The 25,471-nt window shown below is 33.9% G+C and overlaps 1 protein-coding gene across 1 annotated transcript; it reads left to right on the top strand.

The window, feature by feature from the left end:
* Positions 1-140: 140 nt before the first annotated feature.
* On the top strand, positions 141-6,548 carry LOC129952205 (uncharacterized). The gene is made up of 5 exons (XM_056064684.1): positions 141-284; positions 354-407; positions 468-590; positions 6,093-6,246; positions 6,306-6,548. Exons 1-5 carry the CDS (start codon positions 210-212, stop codon positions 6,500-6,502), a joined length of 603 nt encoding a protein of 200 aa, XP_055920659.1. The 5' UTR covers positions 141-209; the 3' UTR covers positions 6,503-6,548.
* Positions 6,549-25,471: the final 18,923 nt, after the last annotated feature.

Below are 25,471 nucleotides of genomic sequence, written 5' to 3'. Positions count from 1 at the left end.
GCGTCGGTGGATCTGTTGATAGATTTAAACTCTAAAACACGAACTCAATTGATAGGTACATAGAATTAATATCGAATTCTATTATTCATGTCGCTATGAGTAATGATAATGAGTGACCAGAGTTAAATAATAGCCCCAGTCAAATATAAAACCGTAGAGTAAAATCATACCTAAACCACTATCACTTTGCCATTCAAACGAACAGGAAAATGGCAAACCTCAACAGAAGTTCGTGGAATTGGAATAAAACATTGTTGACCTTTCTTTTTTCGGTCATCTTAAATGTAAGTCAAAACGCTTTACTTTTAGGTAAACTTATACATTTTTAATAGAAGATTATATCAATTCAATAGAATACCTTTGCCATGGATATGGATATCGATTGCAATCGTCCACCACCGCTGGTCGTAAGTTTAAAGTGAACTTGAATTAACATTGTTTAAGAAATTAATATTTTTCTATTTTAGGATCCCCAAACGTGCTGCACCGATGGCGGACGGGATGAGGTTTCTGAAAAATGTGCTCAAAAATTTGGCATATCTTTATCGGACAAATTAGCGCAAGCTCGAATGAATATCGAAACTGCTACGGTAAGTAAAACAAACCAAATTGTTTTTAAATTTATCTATTTAAAGCGACTTCGTTTTTCTAAGAATTGTTTATTTGCAACCGTAATACTGACGCTTCTAGGAATGCTCATCAGTATACCCTTAAGCCCAAATTCGTTCCTAATGAAAATTTAGAGTTTCGTTCTTTAGCCGTGCTACACGAATGTGGAATGCCTTACCACGCAGCCATTACAATATCAAACTGTTTCTCCTATTTATAGTGCTTACACTGTGTCTATGCAGGGTAGAAATATATTCCCTTGAGTGTGCGCTTATTATAAAGCAAAAATTCATAGACCAGCTTTCAGTTGGTGGCTATCTCCAAACCGGTCAACTCCAGTTAACTGTCGAAAAATATTCAATACTTTCTTTTAAAACCACAATTGAAATTAAACAGAAATGTCTAGTAATTTTAATATGTTCCTCATAAGATTGTGCATATTTAAATGCGTTTGTTAATATTGGGCAGGTACAAGCAACATAAGGGACTTCATTTGCAGTCAACTTCATTCTTTGAACGTAAATTTTGATGGCGTTTTTCTTTTTTAATTCAGAGTAGAGTTCTGAGCAGAGTATGTTCAGAGCTCTCTGATTTAATTATGAAACAACTTGAGCACTAAACTGTCATGATTCGAAATGTCGTCTGTTTGAAGGCGTTCAAAATTGTCTTTAATCAAATTAATTAAAAAAAAAAAACAGTCGTAGAGTTGGTCCATTTGAAGCCTGAAATAAATTTGATTAAGAAAAATGCTATATGCAATTAAATTATCTTTCCTTCTGCACTAAAGCGACCACGCTTTTTCGCCATTTGTATTGTTTAAACGATGATTTTTTTTAATTTACCGTCTTTCAAATATCAAATTGTTTGTGTTCAGCATTTTACTCCGTTTACTCTGTTATGTTATTCTGAGCTCACAGAGCGCGCTCTGAAAATGTTCAGAACTAAAAAAGAAAAACACCACGACTAAGGTAACTAGTTAGTTTTCCAAATGTCATGAATTTCAAATTCAGAACTTTAGTTCGCAAATCTCTACTTCAAGTTCATAGTATAAAAACTAACAACATTATTGTCTATAAAACACTTCTCAGGCAAGCAACAAGTCCATATTGTAAAGAAATATTACTTATTTATTTTATAAACTGACAAGGAACCCTTTTATAAAAAACATTGAATAAAGTTGTGCCGAAAATAAATAAATCATACAGAAATAAAGTTCAGGGGCCTTACTTTGTAACTCGATTCTACAATGAAATTGCTCGAATTCGGAAAATTGGTACTATGTATCTATTTGACTACTTCCAAACCAACGAGAATCGAATAGTTCTAGTAGTGCCAACTATTTTCTTATGTACTTTCGAATAAACGAGGAACTACGTAACTCGAAAGACGAATTCAAAACAAGGCAAAATCGAAAGTAATCACTCTACATCAAATGAGTTTGCGAGCGAAGTTTTTTTTTGTCAAAGTGTAAATAAAATGTTGAATATGAGTTCCATCTTACACCCAATTACACCGGGAACTCGTTACTTTTGCCAAAGATTGCGTTTGGACTTTTCGTTTTTCCTCCTCATTCATTTCAAAATTCATCAGCAGCGGGCACATGACTCTTTCGATTGAAGTCAAAACTTCGGAAAGTATTTTTGCCATGGCTTGCTATGCAATTTCAGCGTTCTTATTACCACCGATTTGGTTTTGGGAACCTCCTGTTGCCAAAAACTTCAATGCTGCTGATAACTTAATGATAATCGAAACAGCATTTTGTCTTCTGCGAGTAGTCATGTCAGATGATATGGTGTAAAGTAAGAACATAAATCCGTCTTTAGAAAGGCGATAGCTCTTAACAAAACTGAAACAAAAGTTCGTTAAGAATGCGTTCAAATATTGTACCGTATATAAAGGGTGATTTTTTAAAAGCTATAAAAAAAACATTAAATTAAAAAAAATGCATAAAATCTTTATTTGAATTTGAATGGTCCATCCGCTATGTTCAATTTTGGCATACTTTTTCCAATATTTTGGCCGGTATCTCACGAATGATTGCTTCAATGTTGTCTCCCAATGCATCAATTGAAGTGGGCTTGTCTCTATAAAAATGAGCTTTAGAATAGCTCCACAAAAAATAGTCTAAAGGCGTTAAATCGAACGATATAGGCGGCAAATTGACCGGTCCCGAACGTGAAATAAAATGTTTTAAGAACTGGCCCCTCAATGAGTTCATTGTTGCTCGTGCTGTGTGGCATGTGGCACCATCTTTTTGAAACCACGTGTCATGCAAGTCAAGCTTCTGCATTTTAAAGTCCAGTCTCGACTTTGCACTCGCCAGATCCGTTCACCTGCTTAACAATGTGACGTTTCTGGTCGTTCATAAACTCTAAGCGAAAATCTCTTGGAATCCCAAATTCTATGAATTTCAATAGCAACGAATTCACTGATGTTGATGTAAAACTGAGCTTTTTGCTCATTTTTTTGAATCGGATTTCAATCCAAACTTTCCTAAACTTCCTCGGAACGGCCCTAAGGTTGATATTGTATCTATACATTTGGAATACTCTGATGTTTTAAGCGCACTTAACTCTCTTAAGCCAAATTCGAATCCAGGTGTTGATGGCATCCCTGCCATAATATTAAAAAGATGTTCTAAGTCTCTTTGTGCACCGTTGCTTACAATTTTTGAACTCTCTTTGTCATCTGGGATATTTTTAGATGACTGGAAATCTTAATTCCTAATCCCCATTTTTAAATCTGGTTCTAACAATAATATTGAAAATTATAGGGGGTTTGCAAGTTGTCCGCAATTCCGAAGCTTTTTGAAAGTTTAGTCAAAAACAAACTTGATTTTTTTTGTGAAAGAACATATAAATAGTGCTCAACGTGGGTTTCTTTCGAGTAGGTCAACTATAAGAAACTTGACATGTTTCTCATCGTTTGTTGTTGATGCTTTCGAAATTAGAGGTCAAGTTGATGATATATATACTGATTTCAACAAAGCTTTTGATTCGGTAAACCACAGCATTTTGCTTCTTAAACTAGAAAATTTGGAATTTATTCAGTCTTACTCAAATGGATTTCTTCATTTCTAAGTAGCAGGGTTCAAAAGATTCAGGAATATACTTCAAGATCAATCAAGTGTACGTCTGGTGTTCTTCAGGGTAGTCACCTTGGCCCATTGTTATTTATAATATTCATTGATGGTATTATCAACTATGTCAACTTTAGCAAATGTCTTATATATGCTGATGATCTCAAATTATTTTCAAAAGCAACTTGTGCAGATGACGGTCTTAAGCTGCAAATGGATCTGGAAAATTTATCTCACTGGTGTAACTTAAACGGTTTAAATCTAAATATAAAAAAGTGATTCATAATTTCCCTTTCTCGAAAACTTCTTATACTTGTGAGTTTATCTATTCTCTTGATTCCAAGCCTCTTCAGAGAACATTAATAGTGAAAGATTTGGGGGTTCTTTTTGACTCTAAATTTTTATTCTCTCTGCATATTGATGCGATTGTTGCTAAAGCTAACTCAATGGTAGGGCTCATCAAAAGGAATTCCGTTGATTTTTCAGAACCATACACCCTTGTATCATTATATACTTCTCTGGTCAGGCCAAATCTTGAATACGCGGATGATATCTGGAATCCTTGTCAACAAAATTTATCAGGTAGAATACAGAGAGTTCAGAATCGCTTTACAAGATATGAATTTTACAAAATGCACTGGAATTTATATCCTTGTTCCCAAGCCAGGCAAAGCTTTTTAGGATTGCAATCTCTAAGGGCCAGAAGAACAACTCACGATATTGTTTTTGTGCGGGATATTCTTTGATGCCACATAAGATGTCCAGAGTTACTCTCCTTTATATGTATATATGCTCCAACGAGGCCATTGAGGGAAAGATCTCTTCTTTTTGAGTCCAGACATAGAACGAACTACGGAAGTAACGAACCAATTTCAAGGTCAATTAGAGAGTTCAATAAAATGTATGATTATGTTGACTTATATCTCTCCAGGGAAAAATTTAAGAATATATTATACTATTTATTCTTAAGATATTAAGATATTAAGTATTTGTTATTTATTGTTAAGTACATTTATAATATTTATTTTTTACTGAAATGTAATCTGTTAAGCTTTAAAGCTCGTAGATGAAATAATATTAAATAAATAAATTATGGGCAAAAACAGTTGGATATTAACATTCACAGTTACGTTACGATTCGTATCATGTGGCAATGATGACACCAGCCGCACCAAACTGTGACTTTTTCTAGATGCATTGGTAGCTCTTAAATGCTTCTAGCTTCTCCCTTTATATGTACAAACCTTTTCTCCATTATTTTGGAATTATCTCTTATTCTTCTACGTTCAATTTGCCCGTACCATTCTTCATTTCCTTGTGAATTAAACCAAATTCCAACTGAGTCTATTTTTTGTAATAATTATACATGTTCAAAAATTTGATGTTTTTTTTTGTTTTGTTTTTAAAACTGTCAAACAACTCGATACTCGTTCGAAAGTAAAAAATTTTTTGAAAACAAGTTGGTATAAATGGCATCCGATTCTGCTTTCATACGTAGTACGATTTGAAACCAGAATCGGAAATGAGTTTCGAATAGAATCAAAATTATAATCGATCTACATAGTAGGACCCCAGCTTTCAGTTGAATGGAAAAACATGATCAACTGTCAATTTGACAGAAGTGGACTTGACTTGATAGTTAAGGAGACTTTTCTTGACTTACTTTCCAGTCAACTTTTCTTTAAAGTTACCTTAATTGGAAGGAAATTTTTCGGCAGCTGGCCAATCAAACACTCGAAACTTGCTTATCGTTCAAGTCCTTTATGTCGTCTGAATCTGCCCATTATCTCACGTATGCACCGCCCTTGAACTATTGGAAATAAAATGTTTGTACTCCGTTAAATGTAACAAAAATCTAAAACGATAATGGGTGCTTGTTACAAATGGGTAGTTTTATACAACATAAGGGACTTCATTTGCATTTGAGCAATTTTTACCAAGACAACTAGTTAGTTTTTAAGTGTCAAACTCACCACTAAACTCTACCTCCAGTTCATCGTACAAAAACAACCAAGAACATTACTGTCATTACAAAACAATTGTCATTATTACTACTACTTATTCAAAAGTGAATAAGTTAACTACAGAATAATATAGATCAGTCGAATGAAAAAACAATATCAACTGTCATTTTGACATAACTAAAATAGTTAGGGAGATTTTTCTTGACTCACTTTCCACTTTCCAGTTAAATTTCCAACAAAGTTGCCTCAATTGGAAGGCGTATTTTTGGCAGCTCGGTCAATCAGATATTTGAAACTTGTCTTACTTCAAGTCACTTATGTCGTCTGAACTGTCTGTCTGTCCAATGTTGAATTCAACAGGATTTTTATTTTTATTTTTACAAAGAAAAACTTATGTACATTTTGATGAAATTGTAAAAATAATAAAAATTGTATTAAAGTGTGTTGCAGAGTGTGTTCTTACTGAATCAAAATATTTAGTAGGACAAAATTTAAATATTGCAGCCATTAAAGCCGACATGATAGACAAATTCCCAGAGGATCCCGGATATGTTGAAGCAATGATAAAATCATATCAAAAATGTACTCCAATTGGTAAGACAAATTTTATTCAAACTTATTGATGCATAAAGTTATTTATAAATCAATTCTAGCTCAACAAAAACTTGAAGAACTTCGAAAATCCCCATTGGGCGGAATTGCATTCCAACGAAAATGTAGTCCACTTTCAGGAATAATTCTTGGCTGTACTTATACGCAATATTTTCATAATTGTCCTGCCAGACATTGGAATCCCAGCGAACAGTGTGAGATTGCTAAACAATTCTTGCAAAAGTGCTCCGTTTTTTAACATTTATTATTTAAAATATCAGTAAAGGAACCGCTTTAAAAGTTCATATCAGCGTTTCTTTTCACTGCTGGATTGAAAATTTGTTATGAATTTCCTTCACATTGTTAGTTTTAATCATTGAAATACAACAATTCAAATTTATAACGACAAAACATTACAGAATATTATATTTTTAAGTGTGAAAACAGTACCATCTTTTGTCTGGAGTAGCTAACTCTACTCCGAACGTTTGTTTGCGTTTCGAGTCTCGATTAGTTTACTCCTAGATTAGAACCATTTAATTTATTTCACCATATTCCGCAACCCCAAAACCTACTCTACATAAATTTGAATCGGCAAACTCTCCATGAATGAAACGTCAAATTTACAGCTGTCAGTTTTAGCTTTTTGCAAAACTAACTGTCACTTTTGATTAATCAACAAGTTCACGTCGCGGTCGCTCGTTGGTTCTGGTTCTGGAGATTTGTTTTGTTTTTTTCTTAAGAAGTTTGTGTAAATCTATAATTTTATGTGTTCTTATTTTGTATTTGCAATAAATATTTTAAAATTTTAATTGGAGAAAACTTTAATTTTTGGTGTATGTACCGATTTGTGTGATCTATTCAAGTGTGCCTATTTTGTAAAGGGCATCTTTTACAGCAGTCTCTCAGGTAAGTGAAATGTTTTCATTGTACGGGATTCGCCATGAAATTTATAAACTTTAGTTGGAAATCAATAAAATATACATTCCAAATTCTTTATATTTCCATTTAAAACACAAAAAAGAACACATTGTTGCTGAGATTTATGATCTTTTACACTAGAAGTAGGTTTTACGTTCGTGAATTGATTTTTGCAAAACATGTTTGCAACAAATAAAACTTCTAGAATACCTACCACCTCTTATGTTCTTGATTCTTGCACTTGCATCCAATTCTTAGTCACCTCGGAGCTAAAGGCAAAGTCTCAAAATTCATCTAATGGCAGTTCTTTGAGTTATTAACGTCAATCAAATGAGAAAAGTAAACGAATTACAACTTGGATTAAGAAGTTGTTCGTCGACTTCGGCATAGGATTCCTTTACTGAGCACTGTTAGATTATAGTATAGTCTGTGAAATAATTATATCTTGTAAATTAATGCTTGTCCAACTCAAGTAGGTTATAGGTAGTGTAATACAAGAATTGCTTAAGGTTTGTTGAAGCTGGGTGACAGTTGAGAATACAGCACGTCCATTATTACCTTACATTGGGAAACTGTTGGTTTCATCCATGCGTTTAAATGCATGAGTATCAAAGAGCTATTTGTGACTTTTGAGGCTCTTAATCACACTGAGCATTGTATAGATTGACTCCAGATGACAGTATCAAAAAAAAAAAACTTAGAAATTAAAAGTTGTAGTTTCCAAATACATTTTTAAAAACATAATTATTTGTAAGAAAATATACACAATTCAAAGGGAATATGAAATTGTTTGCTAACTTATCCCCGACTTTTTTTTTGTCTCTGAGATTTGGATATATAAGTTTGAGATAAGTGATTATACTTTGCTGGGTTTCAAATTTTTAGCTAAAACGAATGATGATTATTGTGCTGGCGGTGTGGGTTGTTTTGTTAAAGATGATTATGAATGTGTTTCAACGGAAATAGATTTTTTGAGCGCCGATATTTTAAAACTGTCTTAAACTAGACCGAGAAGACATTGTTATTCATTGCATTTATAGATTACATAAATATAGTGCGTCGGTGATTATGGATGAATTTTTTAATCTTTTGGATAGAGAAAATTCGAAAAACTTAATTATTTTAGGAGACATAAATATCTTTACTTTGGAAAATTCAGATGCCGTTTCTGCTTATTTGTCGGTTCTTGCTTCTCATGGCTTGGCTTTTTTTATTAACGAACAAACAAGACCTGTAGTACCCGTGGCATGATGGTTAGTGCGTTGGACTGTCATGCAAGGGGTCTTGGGTTCAATCCCTGCCCGTGCCACCTTAATTTAAAAAAATAATTTTCACGGGTACTGCCTCTTGCGAGGAATTGACAAATCCTTCAAGAGTAATTCTTGTCATGAAAAAGTGCTTTCTCAAATTAGCCGTTCGGATTCGGCCTTAAATTGTAGGTCCCTTCCATTCCTGACAACAGTACTCGCACACAGGAATGGTTGAGAGTTGTAAGTCACTAGGCCCTGGTTCACAACGGACTGTTGCGCCACCCCATTTGATTTGAAACAAGACCTGCGTCCGGGAAATGTCTAGATCATATTTATGGCCGTTTTTCCAACTGCTCGTAAAGCACAGTTGAAAAATGTATTTTTAATCTAGGCATTACTGACCATGCCATGACAGGTATTTTAGTGAGTTGCCCTAGTAATATAATATTTGTAAAGATCGCTATTTTAGCAACCAATTTGATCTCCCTAAAGGTGACATAAAAATTAATGGAAATTGGTTAACAGTATTCTCAACAAACCTACATCCTCCAATGAGGATATTAGTATTAAAGTTGGCGAAAATGTGGTATCTGATAAAAATATTATTGCTAGTACATTTATTGATTACTTTGTCAATGCAACAAACTCCTTACAGCCTTCTTTTTCTTCTAACTGTACTGATCTGCAATTATTTGTGGTGATCCTTTAACCCAAAACTCGTTTTTCTTTGAACCCATAACTGGTTTAGAGCTCCTTAAATGTATTGGCAGTCTTAAAAATTCAGATTCTTGTGGACCTGATTTAATTTCTATTGACAATCTTTATGGATCTCAGTAATAAGTCTGTAGTCTTTATAAACAATTTATAAAGTTCTTTATTGTTTTACTGCTTTGGATTGAATGAAAATTCTAAAAACTTATTTCTAAAACAGAACATTTTCAGAAAACTTAATTATAAAAAACAAAGTATAAAAGTTTCAAGTTAATATAGAATGTTTCTTCAACACCCCTTCTCATTCTATATTGTTGACAAGCCCAATGTTCATTCGAAATTTTGTAAATTTGTTTGTGGGCAAAGGTTTCGTTAATAAATCTGCAAGCATATTATCTGTTGGACAATATTCACACTTGATAATTTTCTTTTCAACGTAGTCTTTTATAAAATGAAATTTAATGTCAATGTTCTTAGATCCGTTCTTGAATTTATAACCTTCGACCATCTTAATACAACTTTGATTGTCTTCGTAAATGAGAATTGGTTGATTTAATGACTCTTAAAATTCCGATAGTAATTGTTTTAACCATAAAGCTTCTTTTGCGGCTTCAGCAAGTGCAATGAATTCAGCTTCGGTAGATGACAAAGCTACACAAGTCTGCTTTCTACAACTCCAAAACACAAGTCCACCGAAAACTTTGAACAGATATCCACTATTCCACTTTCAATTGTCTCTTTCTTCTCCCCAATTTGCGTCTGAGAAACCGACAAATTGTTGATTGTTGACTTCACTGTATGTTGAAATTTTGATGTACCTTTAACGAATTACTCTTTTTAATTCAATCCAATCTTCTTCTGTTGGTTCACATTTTTTTTTTTAACTTAGAATGCAAATTGCTGGGGATATCTCAGGTCTTGTATTAATTGCAATATATAATAAGCTGCACATCAATTTTTAACATTCTTTATTGTTTTTAAGTCAGTTCTGTGTTTTGTTTGATTTTCCATAGGATGGTTCAATTGGTATAGTTGATGGTTTTGCTTCTAAAAGTTCGGTTTCTACTACAATTTTATCAATGTAACTCGACTGCGAAATTGAAATTACACCTTTTCCTTCTCTTTCAACTTCCAGTCCTAAATAATTTTGAATTGATCCCAAATCTCTTATACCAAAATGTTTCTTAAGATCTTCTTTAAATGTAATTATATCTTCTTCATCATTTGCTGCTATAAGAACATCATCAACTTAAATGAGAACAAATGCATTCTTCTTTTCTTGAACATAAAAGCATGGGTCTGCTTGACTTTGTGTAAAACCTATTTCGACAAATGCATTGTGAATGTTCTTGTTCCATGAACGAGCTGATTGTTTTAATCCATATATCGCTTTATTGAGCAAACAAACTTTCTTATCTTGATTTGAAACCTTTAGGTTCTTCCATGTATACTACCAAATACCTACGGTTTTCGATACATTGACATATCTACCAAGCTCCAGGTATTGTTATCTTCCAGTGGTTTCATTTCAGTTTCCATAGCTTTCTACCAGGATTCTCGATCTGGTCCACAAATAGCTTCTTCATATGTGACTGGACCTGCATCTTGAATTTGATTGATGTACCTGACCGGTGGTATGCCTTTTGTTATCCTTTCAGTTCTTCTGAGCTCTTGTCCTGGCTGGTCTGTTTCTGGTTCTTGTACTTGCTGGTTAGTTTCTGGTTCTTGTCGTTGCTGGTTTGTTTCTTCATCATAAACATTTTCAATAGGAGGCTGTGAAAAGATGAATTTAAATCGTCAGTATCTTGTTGTTTTATTTTTGGCTGTGAGAGAATTCTCATAAACATATATTTTTCTTGATCTTTCTGTAACAATTCTCTTGATTTTTCTTTAGATTCCTTGTCTGTATAATTCTCTTCTGTATCTGATCTACTTTCAATACATCCTTATTTGATGAAAGTAACGTCTGTTGATATACATACATAAGTATGCGATTATTCTTTTGAAGCATACTATAGACTTTTGAATTCGAGTCATAACCTACAAAAATCATCTTTACTGATTTATCGTCAAACTTTTTTCGCTTAATCTTTGGAATATGAACAAAAGCTTCCTGTCCAAAAATTCTAAAATGTGTCAAATCTGGTATTTTCTCAAACCATCTTTCATATATTGTTTTTCCTGTAGTGATAAGCCTGTTCTGTATGTAGTTTGCTGTAGATATGGCTTCACCCCATAGAATTTTCGGAAGTTTTCCATCAGAAAGCATACATTTTGACATCTAAACAAGTGAACGATTCTTCCGCTCAGCTACTCCATTTTGTTCCGGTGAGTAAGCTGTCGCATATTGTATAATTATACCTTCTTGTTTAAGATAGTCAACCATGTTGCTTCCGGTGTACTCCCCTCCTCTATCTGATCTTATAATCTTTGGTTTCTTATTCATTGTGTTCTTAATCACTGCAATGTATTCTTTTAACTTTTCAAATACTTCAGATTTATGTTTAAGTAGATATAAATGACAATAACGACTGAAGTCATCAATGAAAGTTAACATACATATATCTGTTACCGGACGGAGTTGGCACATCCATAGGACCACAAACATCCGTATGAATTATGTCAAGTACCCCCCTTGAACTAAAATCAATCTTCTTTGGAAATGGAGCACGAGTCGATTTTCCAATTGGACAAATACAACAAGAACTTTGATTTTCGCAACTTTCAATATTCATACCTCTAGCAAGTCCCTTCGATTTCATTTGTTTCAGTTTGTGCCAATAATGTATACATTTTCCTGCACATTCTACTTTCGTTACAAAAATATTTTCATGCTATGACAAGGAATATAGATTTTCTTGAATTTTTGCAACGGCAACTGACTGTCCATTCTTATAAATATAGCAAGTGTCATCTTTAAAATAACTTCACATCCTTTAGCCGTTAAATTCTTTACTGAGATTAAATTCATTTTAACTGATGGAACATAAAGTACTTGTTGAAAAAATACAGTGGTTTCTTTACGAAATTCATTTAAAAGCTTGAGACGAATTTCTCCCTGTCCTTCAGACTGAATTTGTGTTCCATTAGCTAGTATAACATTGCTTTTGATGTTTGGATCAAATTTGCAAAACATATCTTTATCTTTAAAAATGTGGCATGAAGCTCCGGAATCCATAAACCACTTCCCAGAAGTACTGTCAGAAACAACTAAACAAAAATCTTTACTCACCTGTTCTGTTAGGACTATATTGACTTTTTGTTTTGGCTGCTTTTTCTTCCATTCAATATACCTTACACAATCTCGTTTCAGATGTCCTTTGGAATGACAGAAATAGCACTCTACCTCAAAATTGTTTTTCTTGAAATGTGTTCTCTTCTTCATGGATAATAAGGCATTTTGGGATTCTTTTTCTTCAATTGGATGACGCCTCCTGTATTCTTCAATTAATTTTGATTCCACAAAACTAATCGTTAGATCCGCTTTCGGTCTTGATTCCAATGCAGTTATCAATGTATCAAAACTGCGAGGTAAACTGCTCAGAAGCATAGCAACATTTCAGTTTTCGGTGGACGATGATTCTAATACATTTTGCAATTTTGTGAACAGGTCCCGCATCGTACCAATGTAACTTTTCACATTCCCACTTTCTTCCAGATGAAGATTACAAATATCACGCATTATGCTCACTTTATTGCTTAGTGTGCATTTTTCGTGATAAGTTTGTAATGTTGTCCAAACTTCCTTAGCTGTTGTACATCTTCGGACATGATGTAATTGATCATCTTCCAAAGATAAGCATATTGTTGCTCTTGCAATGCTATCTTTAGTCTTCCAGGCATCTTGTTCGTTCTCCGGTCTTTCTTCAGAAATTGTTGTCCATAGTCCTTCCCTCATCAGTAGCATTTCAATTTTATATTTGCATATAAAATAATTTGCATTATTTAGTTTTGCGATTTAAAATTTAGAGGCAGCCATGTCTTGAATTATTCTTTGCCTTGATCTTTAAATTTGTCTTGAATTATTCTTCAACTCGATCTTTAAATTTCCTGTATCTTGAATTATTTCTTTAAATTTGCGGTATTTTCCAATGGTTTGGGTGTCTGGGCCCATAACCTAATGAAATTTTTTATGGTTATCAGTAATAAGTCCGTAGTTTTTATAAACAATTTATAAAGTTCTTTATTGTAAGCAGTAAGCTTTGAATTGAATGAAAATTCTAAAAACTTATTTCTAAAACAGAACAATTTCAGAAAACTTAATTATAAAAAACAACGTTTAAAAACATGCAAGTTAATATAGAATGTTTCTTCAACAATTTCAGCTAAGGTTCTTAAAAATATTGCGTGTTTCTTTTCCTGAAGCATTTAAATGTGCTGGTATTGTTCCAATCTTAAAAAAAGCTTCAGAGAAAGAAGTTTGTAATTACAGGCCCATTTCAATTTTCTCTTCAATAAGTAAAATGTTTGAAAAAAGTATTAAAAAGAGACTTATTGATTCTTTAGGTAAAAAACTATTTTTAAATCCTCTGCCATTCGGGTTTCAGAAAAAAAATCGACGGAAGATGACCTTCTGAAATTTTGCTCTGATGTCTTCAATAACCTAGATAAAAACAAGTTCACAGCTGGGCTCTATGTCGATATCACTAAAGCGTTTGATATGGTGAACCCTGATATAATGGTTACTAAACTAGAAAATTTGGGTTTAAGAAGCTTTATGAGGGACTGGTTTAGATCCTATCTTCATAGTAGACCACTGAGAGTTAAAATTTGTAATTTTCAAAGTAGGTTCAATTTAACTAACATAGGGGTTCCGCAACGTTCAGTGCTGGGACCTAATTTGTTCCTAATATATATTAATTCTTTATTCAGCTTAAAATTAAAATCAAATGTTACTGCTTTTGCTGATGACGTTGGTTGTGCATTTGGTGCTGAAAGCCTCCTCGACCTCTTCTGTGAAATTAATTGGGATCTACATAGGCTTAGGTCATGTTTCGCTGAACATAAGCTAGTCATAATTGAAAAACGAAAATTATGTCTTATTCAACAGAACTCCTTGGAACCGGATATTTTCTTCCATGAGCCTGAATGCCTTAAATTTTAATTGCAAAGTTGCCATTGTATATATTATCTAACCTCGATTACATACTCTCACAACTTCAACTGCAGTGATCATTGTCTCAAAATAGAGAAAGTTGATGCATTTCAATATTTAGGTCTACTAATTGACTCTAAAATGTCTTTTAGTAATCAATCTGAGCATTTAAAAAAGTATTTCCGTTCCACACTTCGGCATTTTTTCTACCTCCAAAAAGTATGCTCACTTGATCTGCTTAAAGAAATGTATTATGGAATCTTTCTGTGGGTGGAATACATTTAAACAAAATTAAAACGATTTTGATACTTCAAAAATATGTTATCAGAAAATTAAGCAGAAAACATAGACTGCATAATAGTTTTCCATTATTCAGGGGGTTGAAAATTCTTCCATAAAGACATTAAGTTGCTATTTTTTCAAGCGCTCAGGAAGTTTAAATTTCACAGTTTTGGACAGCCATAACCTCCGTGGTAATATGCAATGTATATTACCTGTTCCTAAATTCCGCACTTCTGCCTTCCGTAATTTCTCGTTTATCGTTTCGAGAAACTTGTAAAGAGCTGGTTGTCTACTTTTCACTTTTATGATTTAGAAAGAATGTTATCTCCAGTGATATAAAAGACTCAATATTTGTGATGATTATCAAAGAGAGTTTTGTTCTCTATTCCGAGTTTTGTTCTCTATTCCGTATAACTTTTGCAATCAATTTAGTTTAATTTATCTTGGTTTGTATAATTGATTTGAATTTTAAATATTTCTTTTTTTTCATTTTGAAATGTACATATTTTCTCAATTAAGGGTCACCCCACCTAAATTATTATAATTTTATTTATTTGTTTATCTTGAAGTGGTTTTTAGCACTATTTTATTTTTAAAATACAAACTGCCACTACTTTATTTCTTATATTTATACATTATGATAATATGAACTTTTGTATATATTTCACCTTCTGAAGAAATAAATGTATTTATAATACTATAAATCTATAAATCTAATCAAATGTAATAATAAAGATCAAAGAGGCAAGTCCTGAAGCCTTTCAACTGTTCCATAGTTCAAAATCTTGAGGACTCTCTGATCAAAATTTAAGCAAGACATTTGTGTTCCAAGGGCAAAGAATATTATAGAAGTGATCTTTATATTGCTTTATGCTCGAATCCAAACATGCACTTCCTTCCAATAACGCTGATTAATCATTAGCTTGATAAATATCTTGAACTATCGAAGCGATAGAGTCACCAGTGATAACATAACCGAACTATGGCACAATTTTTGCAATCTTTTTTGAGAAAGTAAGATAAAAACGAGCCCTTTCCGTAAGCGACATTTTCAATAAAAAGGAAGAATTAATTATTGAAATTAGCTAAAAACACATGAAGCCTTGATGGCTATTGACATTTCTTAGCTCAAATATAATAAACAATTTTTTAATACTGACTTAAAGTGCAAGTAGTTTCATGAGCCAGTAGTAAGCTTTTGCGTTTACGATACTGTTTATTTTTTGCACTTACGATAGCTTTGCGGGAAGCGCTCGATTTAATAAAAATGTTTATAATAGAGTTTGGCATCAAGCTCTTTAATTAAAAATGGTGTCAATGAGGTTCTTCTCATTTTCACTAAAAACTACCTTTATGACAGCTCAATACAAGTTTGGCCAGATACACACCAATCTGTTATCTGAAACTATTAATTTATTGAAATGTTCAGCTTTTCCTATTTGGTCTTAAGAAGTGGAGCTTCAACGGTAGCGTACGATATGTCCATTAAATTCGAATTTAAAAATTATTAAATAGGGATTTGTTATAAGGAAGCGATCAAGTATTACGTAACACAATTTTTGAAGATTTTTGATTCCCCCTCCTCCCCTTGTAACGCACCGTAACTTTTTTCTGTACTCCCCCTCCCCCTCGCACTCTCTAAACGTTACGTAACACTCAAGTGACCATTTTTACCCTAAAGACGCAAAAAAGTATGTTACATATTTTATCCTTGGTATAGTTTTAATTGCCTTTACGTTAAATAATACTAAATAAAACCAAGAGATTTTTAATTCGCAACACCTGCGTATTTTGTTTATTTTTTATAAATTTTTGCTTAACACACAATTGTTTTCATCCTTCATCCTCCTATTTTAGCTTTTTCTATTAATAAACTCTTAAAATAAAATAACATTTTTATTTTAATCTTTGACAATGCAATTATGGAATGAATGGAAACCTAACTGAAAAAAATCGTATTTTTAACAAAATTAAAAAATAATCAACTATTAACCAAGTATCTAAGTAGGTCTATAAAAACAATTCGATTGAAATTACTGCTCCTCTGTCCATGGGTTTGCTAGCCACTCAGATTCTTTCATCACTGGCATCTGAAGTGCAGACAAAGACGGTTTTGGAATTGTTAAGCCACTTGCATTAACTGGGACAGTCTTGCCATGCACATAATAGATTCCACAGGTTGGCCATATTTTTTTTATTCATGTCGGATTGTAGAGATGGACAAAAAAAATCGTAAGGCATCTGCTTAAACCCTTTTTAAGGAGGTGGCAAATCAACGGACAAACTCACAAAAAGTGGCGAAAACTTGGATGTTCCTTTGTCTAGTAAACTGGGTACTACGAGCTTGCTTGGAGTTTGAAATATTGGGCTCAACTCGGTTATATGCGCTTCGCCCAGGAGCATTAGTCACTATAAACAGTGTCCAAGTTGTATTTTTTAATGTGTTCAATCGCAAAGTTGTTGAATTAACTATAACGCGGGTTTTTGTCCAGTTGCGCTGGCAAGTCAGCATGAGAGCCTTTATAGGCCAAGAACAGCTGATGATACAAATCTACCTCTTTTAAGGACATTACAATACGAACACTATGAACTCATTTTAATAACACCGACTATAGCAATGTGCTTCTGCATAAACACTAACGAATACTGACAACGAGAAAAACAATAAATGACGTATACAATCTATGGATTCCACGTGAAATATAAACAAAAAGGTTGTCCTACTTGCGAGAACAAATAAAAAATGACGACCAGACTAATACAATCAAGGGATTCCCCGTAAAAAGTAAATAAAAAGGGTTCCCAATTTTGGAATATTAATTCCCTAATTTTGTGTTTAAAAAAACAATGTTACGTAACGTGTTGTAAGTAAGACCCCTTCGCCCCTGTAACGCATCGTAACGTTTTACGAGCCAAATTCATAAAATTTGCCGAATCAAACATAACCCACAACTGGCATCATACAAACACTCGTAAGTTAAGTTTTAACTCTTGATACTACCCACGTTCGACCCTACGATTTATTTAACATAATTTTATTTTTATTTAGTTTTTGATTTTATTACATCCAATTCCTTGAAAAAGTTCCTAATTAATTTAAAACTCGATCTGATTACTCTCGGTGAATCTTAAAAATTTTGTTTTAAAAATATTTACATTCTAACAAGTAATAATATTGAATGTTTTTCATTTATGATTTAGTGATAAACAATTTAGTAATTACTGACTTACTTAGGTTCTAAGACCTGTTAAGTCCGTTGGGAACCCCTTAAGGGGCATATGACCTCTACTACGCCTACAGGCCATCGTGTATGGTTTCCGGAGATGTGTTTCAGCTCCTTCCAACTCTTGCTTAGTGACGCTGATTCCGCCTTGACTGTCCTGCGCCTCGTGTTTCACGGTCGTCCAGCTCTTCTTCCTTCTTGTGTGAGTGGATTCCACTGCATTGCTTGGCCTGCAATGCAGTCGTTACCTTTTCGAAGCGTATGTCCAATCCATTGCTACTAACGTCTTCGTATTATAGATTCTATAGGTTCCTGACCTGTCCTTCTTTGAAGGACCTCATTTGATATACGGTTTGGCCAGAAAATCCTTAAGATGTTACGAAGAAATCTATTCAAGAAAGTTTGAAGCTTTCTTGTTATTGCTGAAGTAACCTTTCAAGTGCTGCACCCATAAAGAAGCACAGATTCGATATTTGTGCGAAACAGTGGTAGCTTTGTTTTTAAGCTGATAGAGTTATTCCTCCAAATTTTTGACAGCATACCAAACGCGGCTTTTGCTTTGCCGATGCTGCAGATGACGTCTTGTTCGGTTCCGCCTTCGATGGAAACGATACTTCAAAGGTATTGTAAGTTATCCACTTTTTCCACCGGTTGCGAGAAAATATTTGTTTGATGGTCGGGTTCCGAGGCTGATCATTTTCGTTTTGTCGGGATTAATTTTCAGCCCCACAACTTCTGCTTCTCTCTCCACACTTGTTGTCATTTGATGGAGATCCATGATCCTATGAGAGAGTAAGCAAACATCGTCCGCGTAATCCAAGTGCTTTAAATAGGATGTCAAAGTCCATTGGATCCCTCCGCTTCCTGACAGAGCTGAGCGCAGTACATCGCTTATGACGAACAAAAATAATATCGGCGAAAGAATACAGCCCTGTCTGACTCCGCTTCGGATTTCAAAATTATCTGAAAACCTACCATCGTGCAGAACGTGACACTTGGATCCATCATATGCTGCTTTAATAATAGCAATTAGTTTTCCTGGGATGCCTCTCCTCCACAAAGCTAACCAGATATACTCCCTGTTAACGCTATCAAAGGCTTCTCGAAGTCTATGAAAAGCAGGTGCAGTGGTGATCGGTATTCAACGCCCTGTTCAATAATGATCCGCAGGGTGTTGATATGATCAATATAGGAGGATCCAGCGCGGAATCATGCTTGTTCGCCATCGAGTGTGGCATCAAGTTGTTCTCCAGTATGACTTTTGCTTTTTGGCAGCTTGACGATAATTCGTTTCTTCCATTCATGGGCGAAGATTTCGGTGGCCAAGGCTTCTTTTATGAGCGGATGAAGCAGTTCGCTTGATGACGTTGGCGCTGCTTGTAAAAGCTCTGCGTCCTACCGCTTTGTTGTTCTTAAGTTCTTTAATTGCTACAACGATCTCATCTTTACTGGGAGGTGCGATGTGGATTTGGGGATTAGTTTGTTCAGTCGCTTCAGAATGTATCGGCTGCACGTTGTTTGCAAACAGTTTTGTTAAAACCGAGGAAAAGTGTTCTTTTTACCTTCTGACTTGCTCATACACCGAACTAATTACAATACCGTCTACTTCTTTTGTTTGCTGTTTGCTCTTTGGTTATTCTGTAAACGGTCCTGCTTTCGCGCCTGTTTACAGCATCTTCTACTTTTTGCACCAATGCGATACGAGGACTCCAGCTCATTTTTTTCTTCCCCTTGTGCGGCAGTTATTCGAGCCCTAACTGTTTGCGTTCGTTGATCATTGCCCAATATTCTTCTGAAAGCCGAGTGTTGTTGCTTCCATTTTTCCGACCGACTATTCTGTCAGCACGTGAAATGAAAACATTTTTCACATCATTTCAATGGTGTTTGATTTCGTCATGTACTGTGCTCCTGATAGTTCTCATCTCGTGTGACAGGTGTCCCTAAATTATTGACGGGTCGTGAGTTCCTTTAGTCTGGCGAGGTTGAATTTGGGGGCTCGTGTTATTCCGTTGGATCTTCGAACTGTAACTGTACGCAATCTTAGGGTAGCTATCATTAAGTGGTGGTCACGGGCAAGTCCCATATCGGCGCCTCTTCTGTTTCGTACATCCAAGAGACTACTCCTAAAGCGTCGACTAATCGCGAAGTGGTCAATTTATTTGGAAGACGTTTTCCTGTCCGTCGACACCCAAAGACTAGACCTTTTTCAAGGAAATGGCCGTTAGAAATTTATAGAACGGCTTATTTTGATTTACTTAAATACTACCACACACATAAGGTCCTTACAATAAATCTTAAAATTAACTAGAAAAGTTCTCTATGACCTTGTATGTGAATTACAGATCGTCTATTATGGAATAATCTGACATTTGATGTTGACAAATAAGCTGCAAAGTGTTTAGCATTTCTACGACAATCAAGCGCGTGCGGTGCACAAACAGGTGCAGTTGCTCCCTCTCCCTAATTTTTTGGTGAATAAGTTAGTGAATCCGCACACAGGAATGGTTGAGAGTTGTAAGTCACTAGGCCCTGGTTCTTCATGGACTGTTGCGCCATCTAATTTATTTATATTTTAAGTTAGTGAATATCAATAAGATGTTTTCGTTATGAATTTGTGTAATAAAACAAAAATCAAATACAAACATTAAAATTTTTTTTTTAAATTGTATTGTTGCAATAAACCCTTTGAACAAAGTTTAAATAATATTGTTACACAGAAATAACCAACCTAATCTCGATGGTTAAGAAGAATAAACAACTTTGAGTCAATATTACTAACATGCCATAAATGTTAGATAGCTTTCTATTAAAATGAAACTACAACTTGCAAACATAAAATCTGATCGTAAATATTTTCAAGCAATCCTGCCTTTGGCAATTTAATTAAATACCTAACGGTGATCCGATATCGAATAGCCAACCATCATTATCACCATTATGTCTTCCCGCACATTAATTGAGTACCTATATCTGCGCGAATAGATTCTCTGGTCAATACTAGTGAATGAGAATAGTAAGGCCCATAGGCTGAATTCGAATCCCATCATTGAACATTGAGTTGAACTCCAATATTTCTTAGGCAGATGCCTGTTGATTTCAACAGGACACCGACCGAAACCGAACCGCGATCGTTTCAATGGAATTTTAGATTCCCCCCCCCAAGAAATTGATCGCTTATTTGTTTTGTTTAACTTTTAAGTATTTTTGTTCTTTTTATTTTCATTTTGCGATCGAACCTCAACAGAAACCTATCATTTCCTATTTTCTCCAAGATCATCTGGAAATCATCCTTCCAATAAGTAAGAATGAGACAAAGAGATAGATTTTCATGTAATGAGTTTTTATTATCTACGATAATGGTTTCTTCAACGATAGGAGTACACCACATTGTAGATGAGCGTCTTTACCTCTTTCGCATAGGATAGGATGCTGTTCGGTTGTGTATTGTGTGTGTTGCAAAGAGTGGATTCTAAATTCCAGGTGTGTTTCAATTCAACCAAAGATTCTAATGGGCTGTATTAGATTAAAAAGAGATTTTGTGTGTGGATTTGGAGAAAAAAATGACCGGAATTACTCTGCAGAATGTTGAATTATAAAGCCAAGCCTATGTGCGTGAGATACGAGGAGAACTGAGATATAACGTGAGGAGTTTAATTTCCTGGTTTTAGTTAAAGCTAATAAGTCAAGGCTGGATTTAAGGCATTTAGGCCTTAAAGCTTTCATTTGTTTTGTTCCGATGTTTTAGTAATCAGTTTACAACTAAATGATATTCATTTTCAAAGTAACAAATAACTTTTCTATTATATCGTTAATAATTAAAATAAAATTTGTATAATGGTGTTTATAAAATAAACTTCATCGAGTACGTGCGATAGAGCAATCTTTTTCTCTTCCTGTTTAAAAATTGACCCTAGGTACTTAGAAAAGTGTAATTAAAATCGCATAAGCCGTTTACGAAGACAAATTGCATGATAATAATGGGTCAACACAACACCGATCGTAGACAAATCATCTTTCACTAAAAGCCAGCATCATCTTCAAGAGTCATAAAGTTATTATTTGTATGTGTTTTTGTTTTTATTTGCTTGTAAAATGACGGGCGACTTTATAGAAAGTCCCCTAATTGAGAAACAAACAACAAGCTGAATGATGGTTGAACCGGTGGTGGCCGTTGGACGTACGGGTCATTCATCATCCGGCCATTTAATGAAACCCAATGCTAGAGCTATAAAACACTATAAAGAGGCTACCACAAACCACGCACGGCCGGCCCAGCGACACTATTTCGACAAATGATTTAATTAAATAAAATTCTGAAAATTCTATTTAACAAGTCTAGCAATAGTTTACCCCAGACCAGAGACAAGGGTAGAGGTGTTGGTAGTTTTCCCGCTTGAAGCAAAAAATAAATGGTCACCGTGGACGCGAATGGTGATTTGATTATTAAAACTTACAATGAAATTACATTGTGATAAGATCATAGAGTGCATTGTTTGGAAGGGCACATTGAATTAGACAAAAAAATAGACATAGGGGTGATGATAAACATTTGTAGAGTTATTATTTAAAGACTTGGGCTGTCTTGCGTACATCTTGGTGTTAAAATGTTTCTAGTTTGTAGATGTTATGTAATAATAATTGTGGTTACCCTTTGGTATGGTCACTTCAATAAGGGGTTAATACAATGAGGGTCTTAAATGAGATAGGTTTTTATTTAATATAAAATATATATGTGCTTAAATTAAAACTCTATGCCTGTCTTGTTGAATTTATTTTCGAAAAATATTAATGTAATCGATATTTAATTCAATTGAAAGAATTTTGTCATCACAGGCATATACAAATATAAATTATACAATAAAATATAAATTGTAGGTCCCCTCTATCCCTGAACTTAGTGGCACCCAGGAATGGTTAAGAGTTGTAAGTCACTAGTCCCTGGTTCTTGAGGAGCTGTTGTGTCACCTTATTTATTTAATTAATAAGCTAAATTTATGGTTACGTTTTAGAATCTTAAACCTATTTCAATTTGGCATAAAGATATGCATTTAAACTTGTTTTTAAGCTGTTTTAAAATTTGAGTTCGAAATGAAAAAGAAAACTGTAAATATTACATGTTAGGTTATTTTTAGTGATATATGTAAGAATAAGTAACAGTTAGTTAACCAGTAAAGGCCAATAAACATACAAAACATTACCTGTGTTTTGTTGGCAAATCTATCAATAGTATAGTAGGATTTTACATGAATAACAAAAACAATATCCGTATTATGAATACTACCGATAAAAGTTCAAGTACAATCTTACTACGGATGGGTTTTTGGCATTTATACGAGTCTCGAATGGATCTTATGTGATTTCGTTCTTAAATGTTGGCACGATTGATATTGCATTTTTATCTCGATGGCTGTGTTCGTTAAGTAGTTGTGCATTTGGAATTATGTATGTGTTTTCCATCGGGGAATAAAATCAATCTATTACTGTTGATATTTTTTAGTAAGAGAAAACAAGAGAAAAGATAATTAAGTTTTGCTATGTTTTCACCAGGTTAATCTCAGTTCAGATTAAATAAACCTTTTTGGTGTTTCCACCGCTTCAAGCTCGCCGTAACACTCTTTGTTGACCGACGGTACTTGTATGCACCAGAATGTTCAACTTCAAATATAATCTCTATGAATAATATATGATACTGACGCCCAACGAGACTTTTAAGTACCAATAATTCTCCATGTGTTTTTTTTTGTACATAGTTTTATCCACGGTTATAACGGTTTTTTTATGACAGCATACTAGACTATTAAAGGAGTAATTTTTGTTGGTTTTGGTTATTATTAATCTTAGTACCCTTTGCGTGGTTATGTAAATTTTTTTAAGTTTTTAGCTGATTTGCATATTCATATTTCAGAAAAACTCTAAGTTTTAGTGATTTTTCATATACATATTTTTACCAAAAAACTAAAGTGGACTGGTAAATACCGTCGGGCTGTGTGATGGCTGTATGTTCTTTTTAATTTGTGTCCTAATATTGATTTTATTTCTTCATATTACTTTTATTTATTTATAAAGTGCATTATGTCGGCTGTGCGAATTTTTTGGTTGAAGGATGATGAGATTTTGGCTATGCTTTGGATAATAATGAAGATACTGATCTAGAATCCGGAGAAAATTAGAATCTACTTATAGTTCGTTTTAGAAAAAGAGCTGCAGCTAAAAAGTAAGGTGTTAGATTTGAAAAAAGGTGAGCTACTAGCTTTTATAGGAATAACCTTCCTTATGGGATATCATAAACTACCCAGCTGCAGGCACTTTTGGGGTGAAAGTGAGGATTTGGAAGTGTTTTTAGTGAGTAAAACTATGAGTCGGAATAGATTCGATACGATTCTAAGTAGCTTGCACATAAACCACAACAGCCTTATTCCAAGAAATAACTTAGATCGACTTTTCAAGCTTCGTCCAATGATAGATTCCTTGCATGAAAAATTCAGCACTTCCTACCATGGGACAAGACAGCTTTCTGTTGACGAGTCGATGATTCTTTACAAGGGTAGGAACTCAATGAAGCAGTACAATCCCATGAAGCCAATAAAGAGAGGTAACAGGTTATGGTGCTTAGCTGACCAACATGGCTACATAAAGAAATTTTCAATTTACCAAGGAAAGGACGAGCAGCTTGAAGGCAACCCGAAAAATTTAAAAGAAGATACAAAAATGAAAATAGGAGACTTCGATGATCGATCTTTGAAAGAATAGATCAGTTTTTATAAAACTTCCTTCTGTTACCAGAAGGAAAATATTCAAAAATTTTTAATCCCTCTTAAAACACCGAGGAATTGCATATATTAAAAAAAAACACATTTTTTTACAATTATTTTGGTCAATTATTTGGCTTGGTCAACAAAAGATTATTGTAGTAGTCTACGAACAAAACTCCTTCTTAAAGTTTTTATTTTATGTCAAATTAATTTTCAAATATTCAATTGTATCAACTTTCAAATATAAAAAGCGGACTTCTGCGGATCGTTTTTTTGGCAATATCTTACTGCACTAAATATGGAATACCAAAAAAAAAAAACACGGCTATATAAAAATATTTACTTTTTATTTAAAGCTACAATTTGAAGCATCGGGCATTAAATCGAATGCAATACTGGATCAGAACTTAAAAGTAATATAGCTGAAGAAATTTCGAAAATTAAAAGTATTTAAAAAACATAATTTCAATTTTTAATCAAATGAATGCCTAAGTTCACACATACAGGGACCCCACGACTAATCGGACATAGAAAAGAAAAATTTTCGCAAGGCAATTTCTCTAAGAAAATGTATGGGGGTGTTAAAATTTAGCATCATATTTTTTCATAGGGGAACTCATATTTATTTTAAATAAACAAAAACAACATTTTAAATTAATATTCAAAACAAGGAAACTTAAAACTAAAACAACTCCATAATTTCATGTCTCACAAATAATCGGACACATATGAATTTACTATTTTGTGGCGTAATCTTTTGATTTAATTACCGCCTCAAGTCGTGGAGGCAAAAGAAACCAGTTTTGAACAAACTTTAGGGGGTGTTATTGTCCATTCTTTTTGAAGAATGGTCTTAAGCTCCTGAATATTTCTAAAATTCTTTTAAGCGACTCAATTCATCCCAAATATGCTCAATTGCATTAAGGTCAGGGGACTGTGCAGGTGTTTTAAGCTTTTTGGGACAATTATACTACAACCACGACCTTGCTGTGT

This window comes from Eupeodes corollae, chromosome 3 (genome assembly GCF_945859685.1).
Source record: "Eupeodes corollae chromosome 3, idEupCoro1.1, whole genome shotgun sequence".
Taxonomy (NCBI): Eukaryota; Metazoa; Arthropoda; class Insecta; order Diptera; family Syrphidae; genus Eupeodes; species Eupeodes corollae.
Note: the sequence above shows the minus strand (reverse complement) of the source record. Positions and strands in the feature narration are given on the sequence as shown.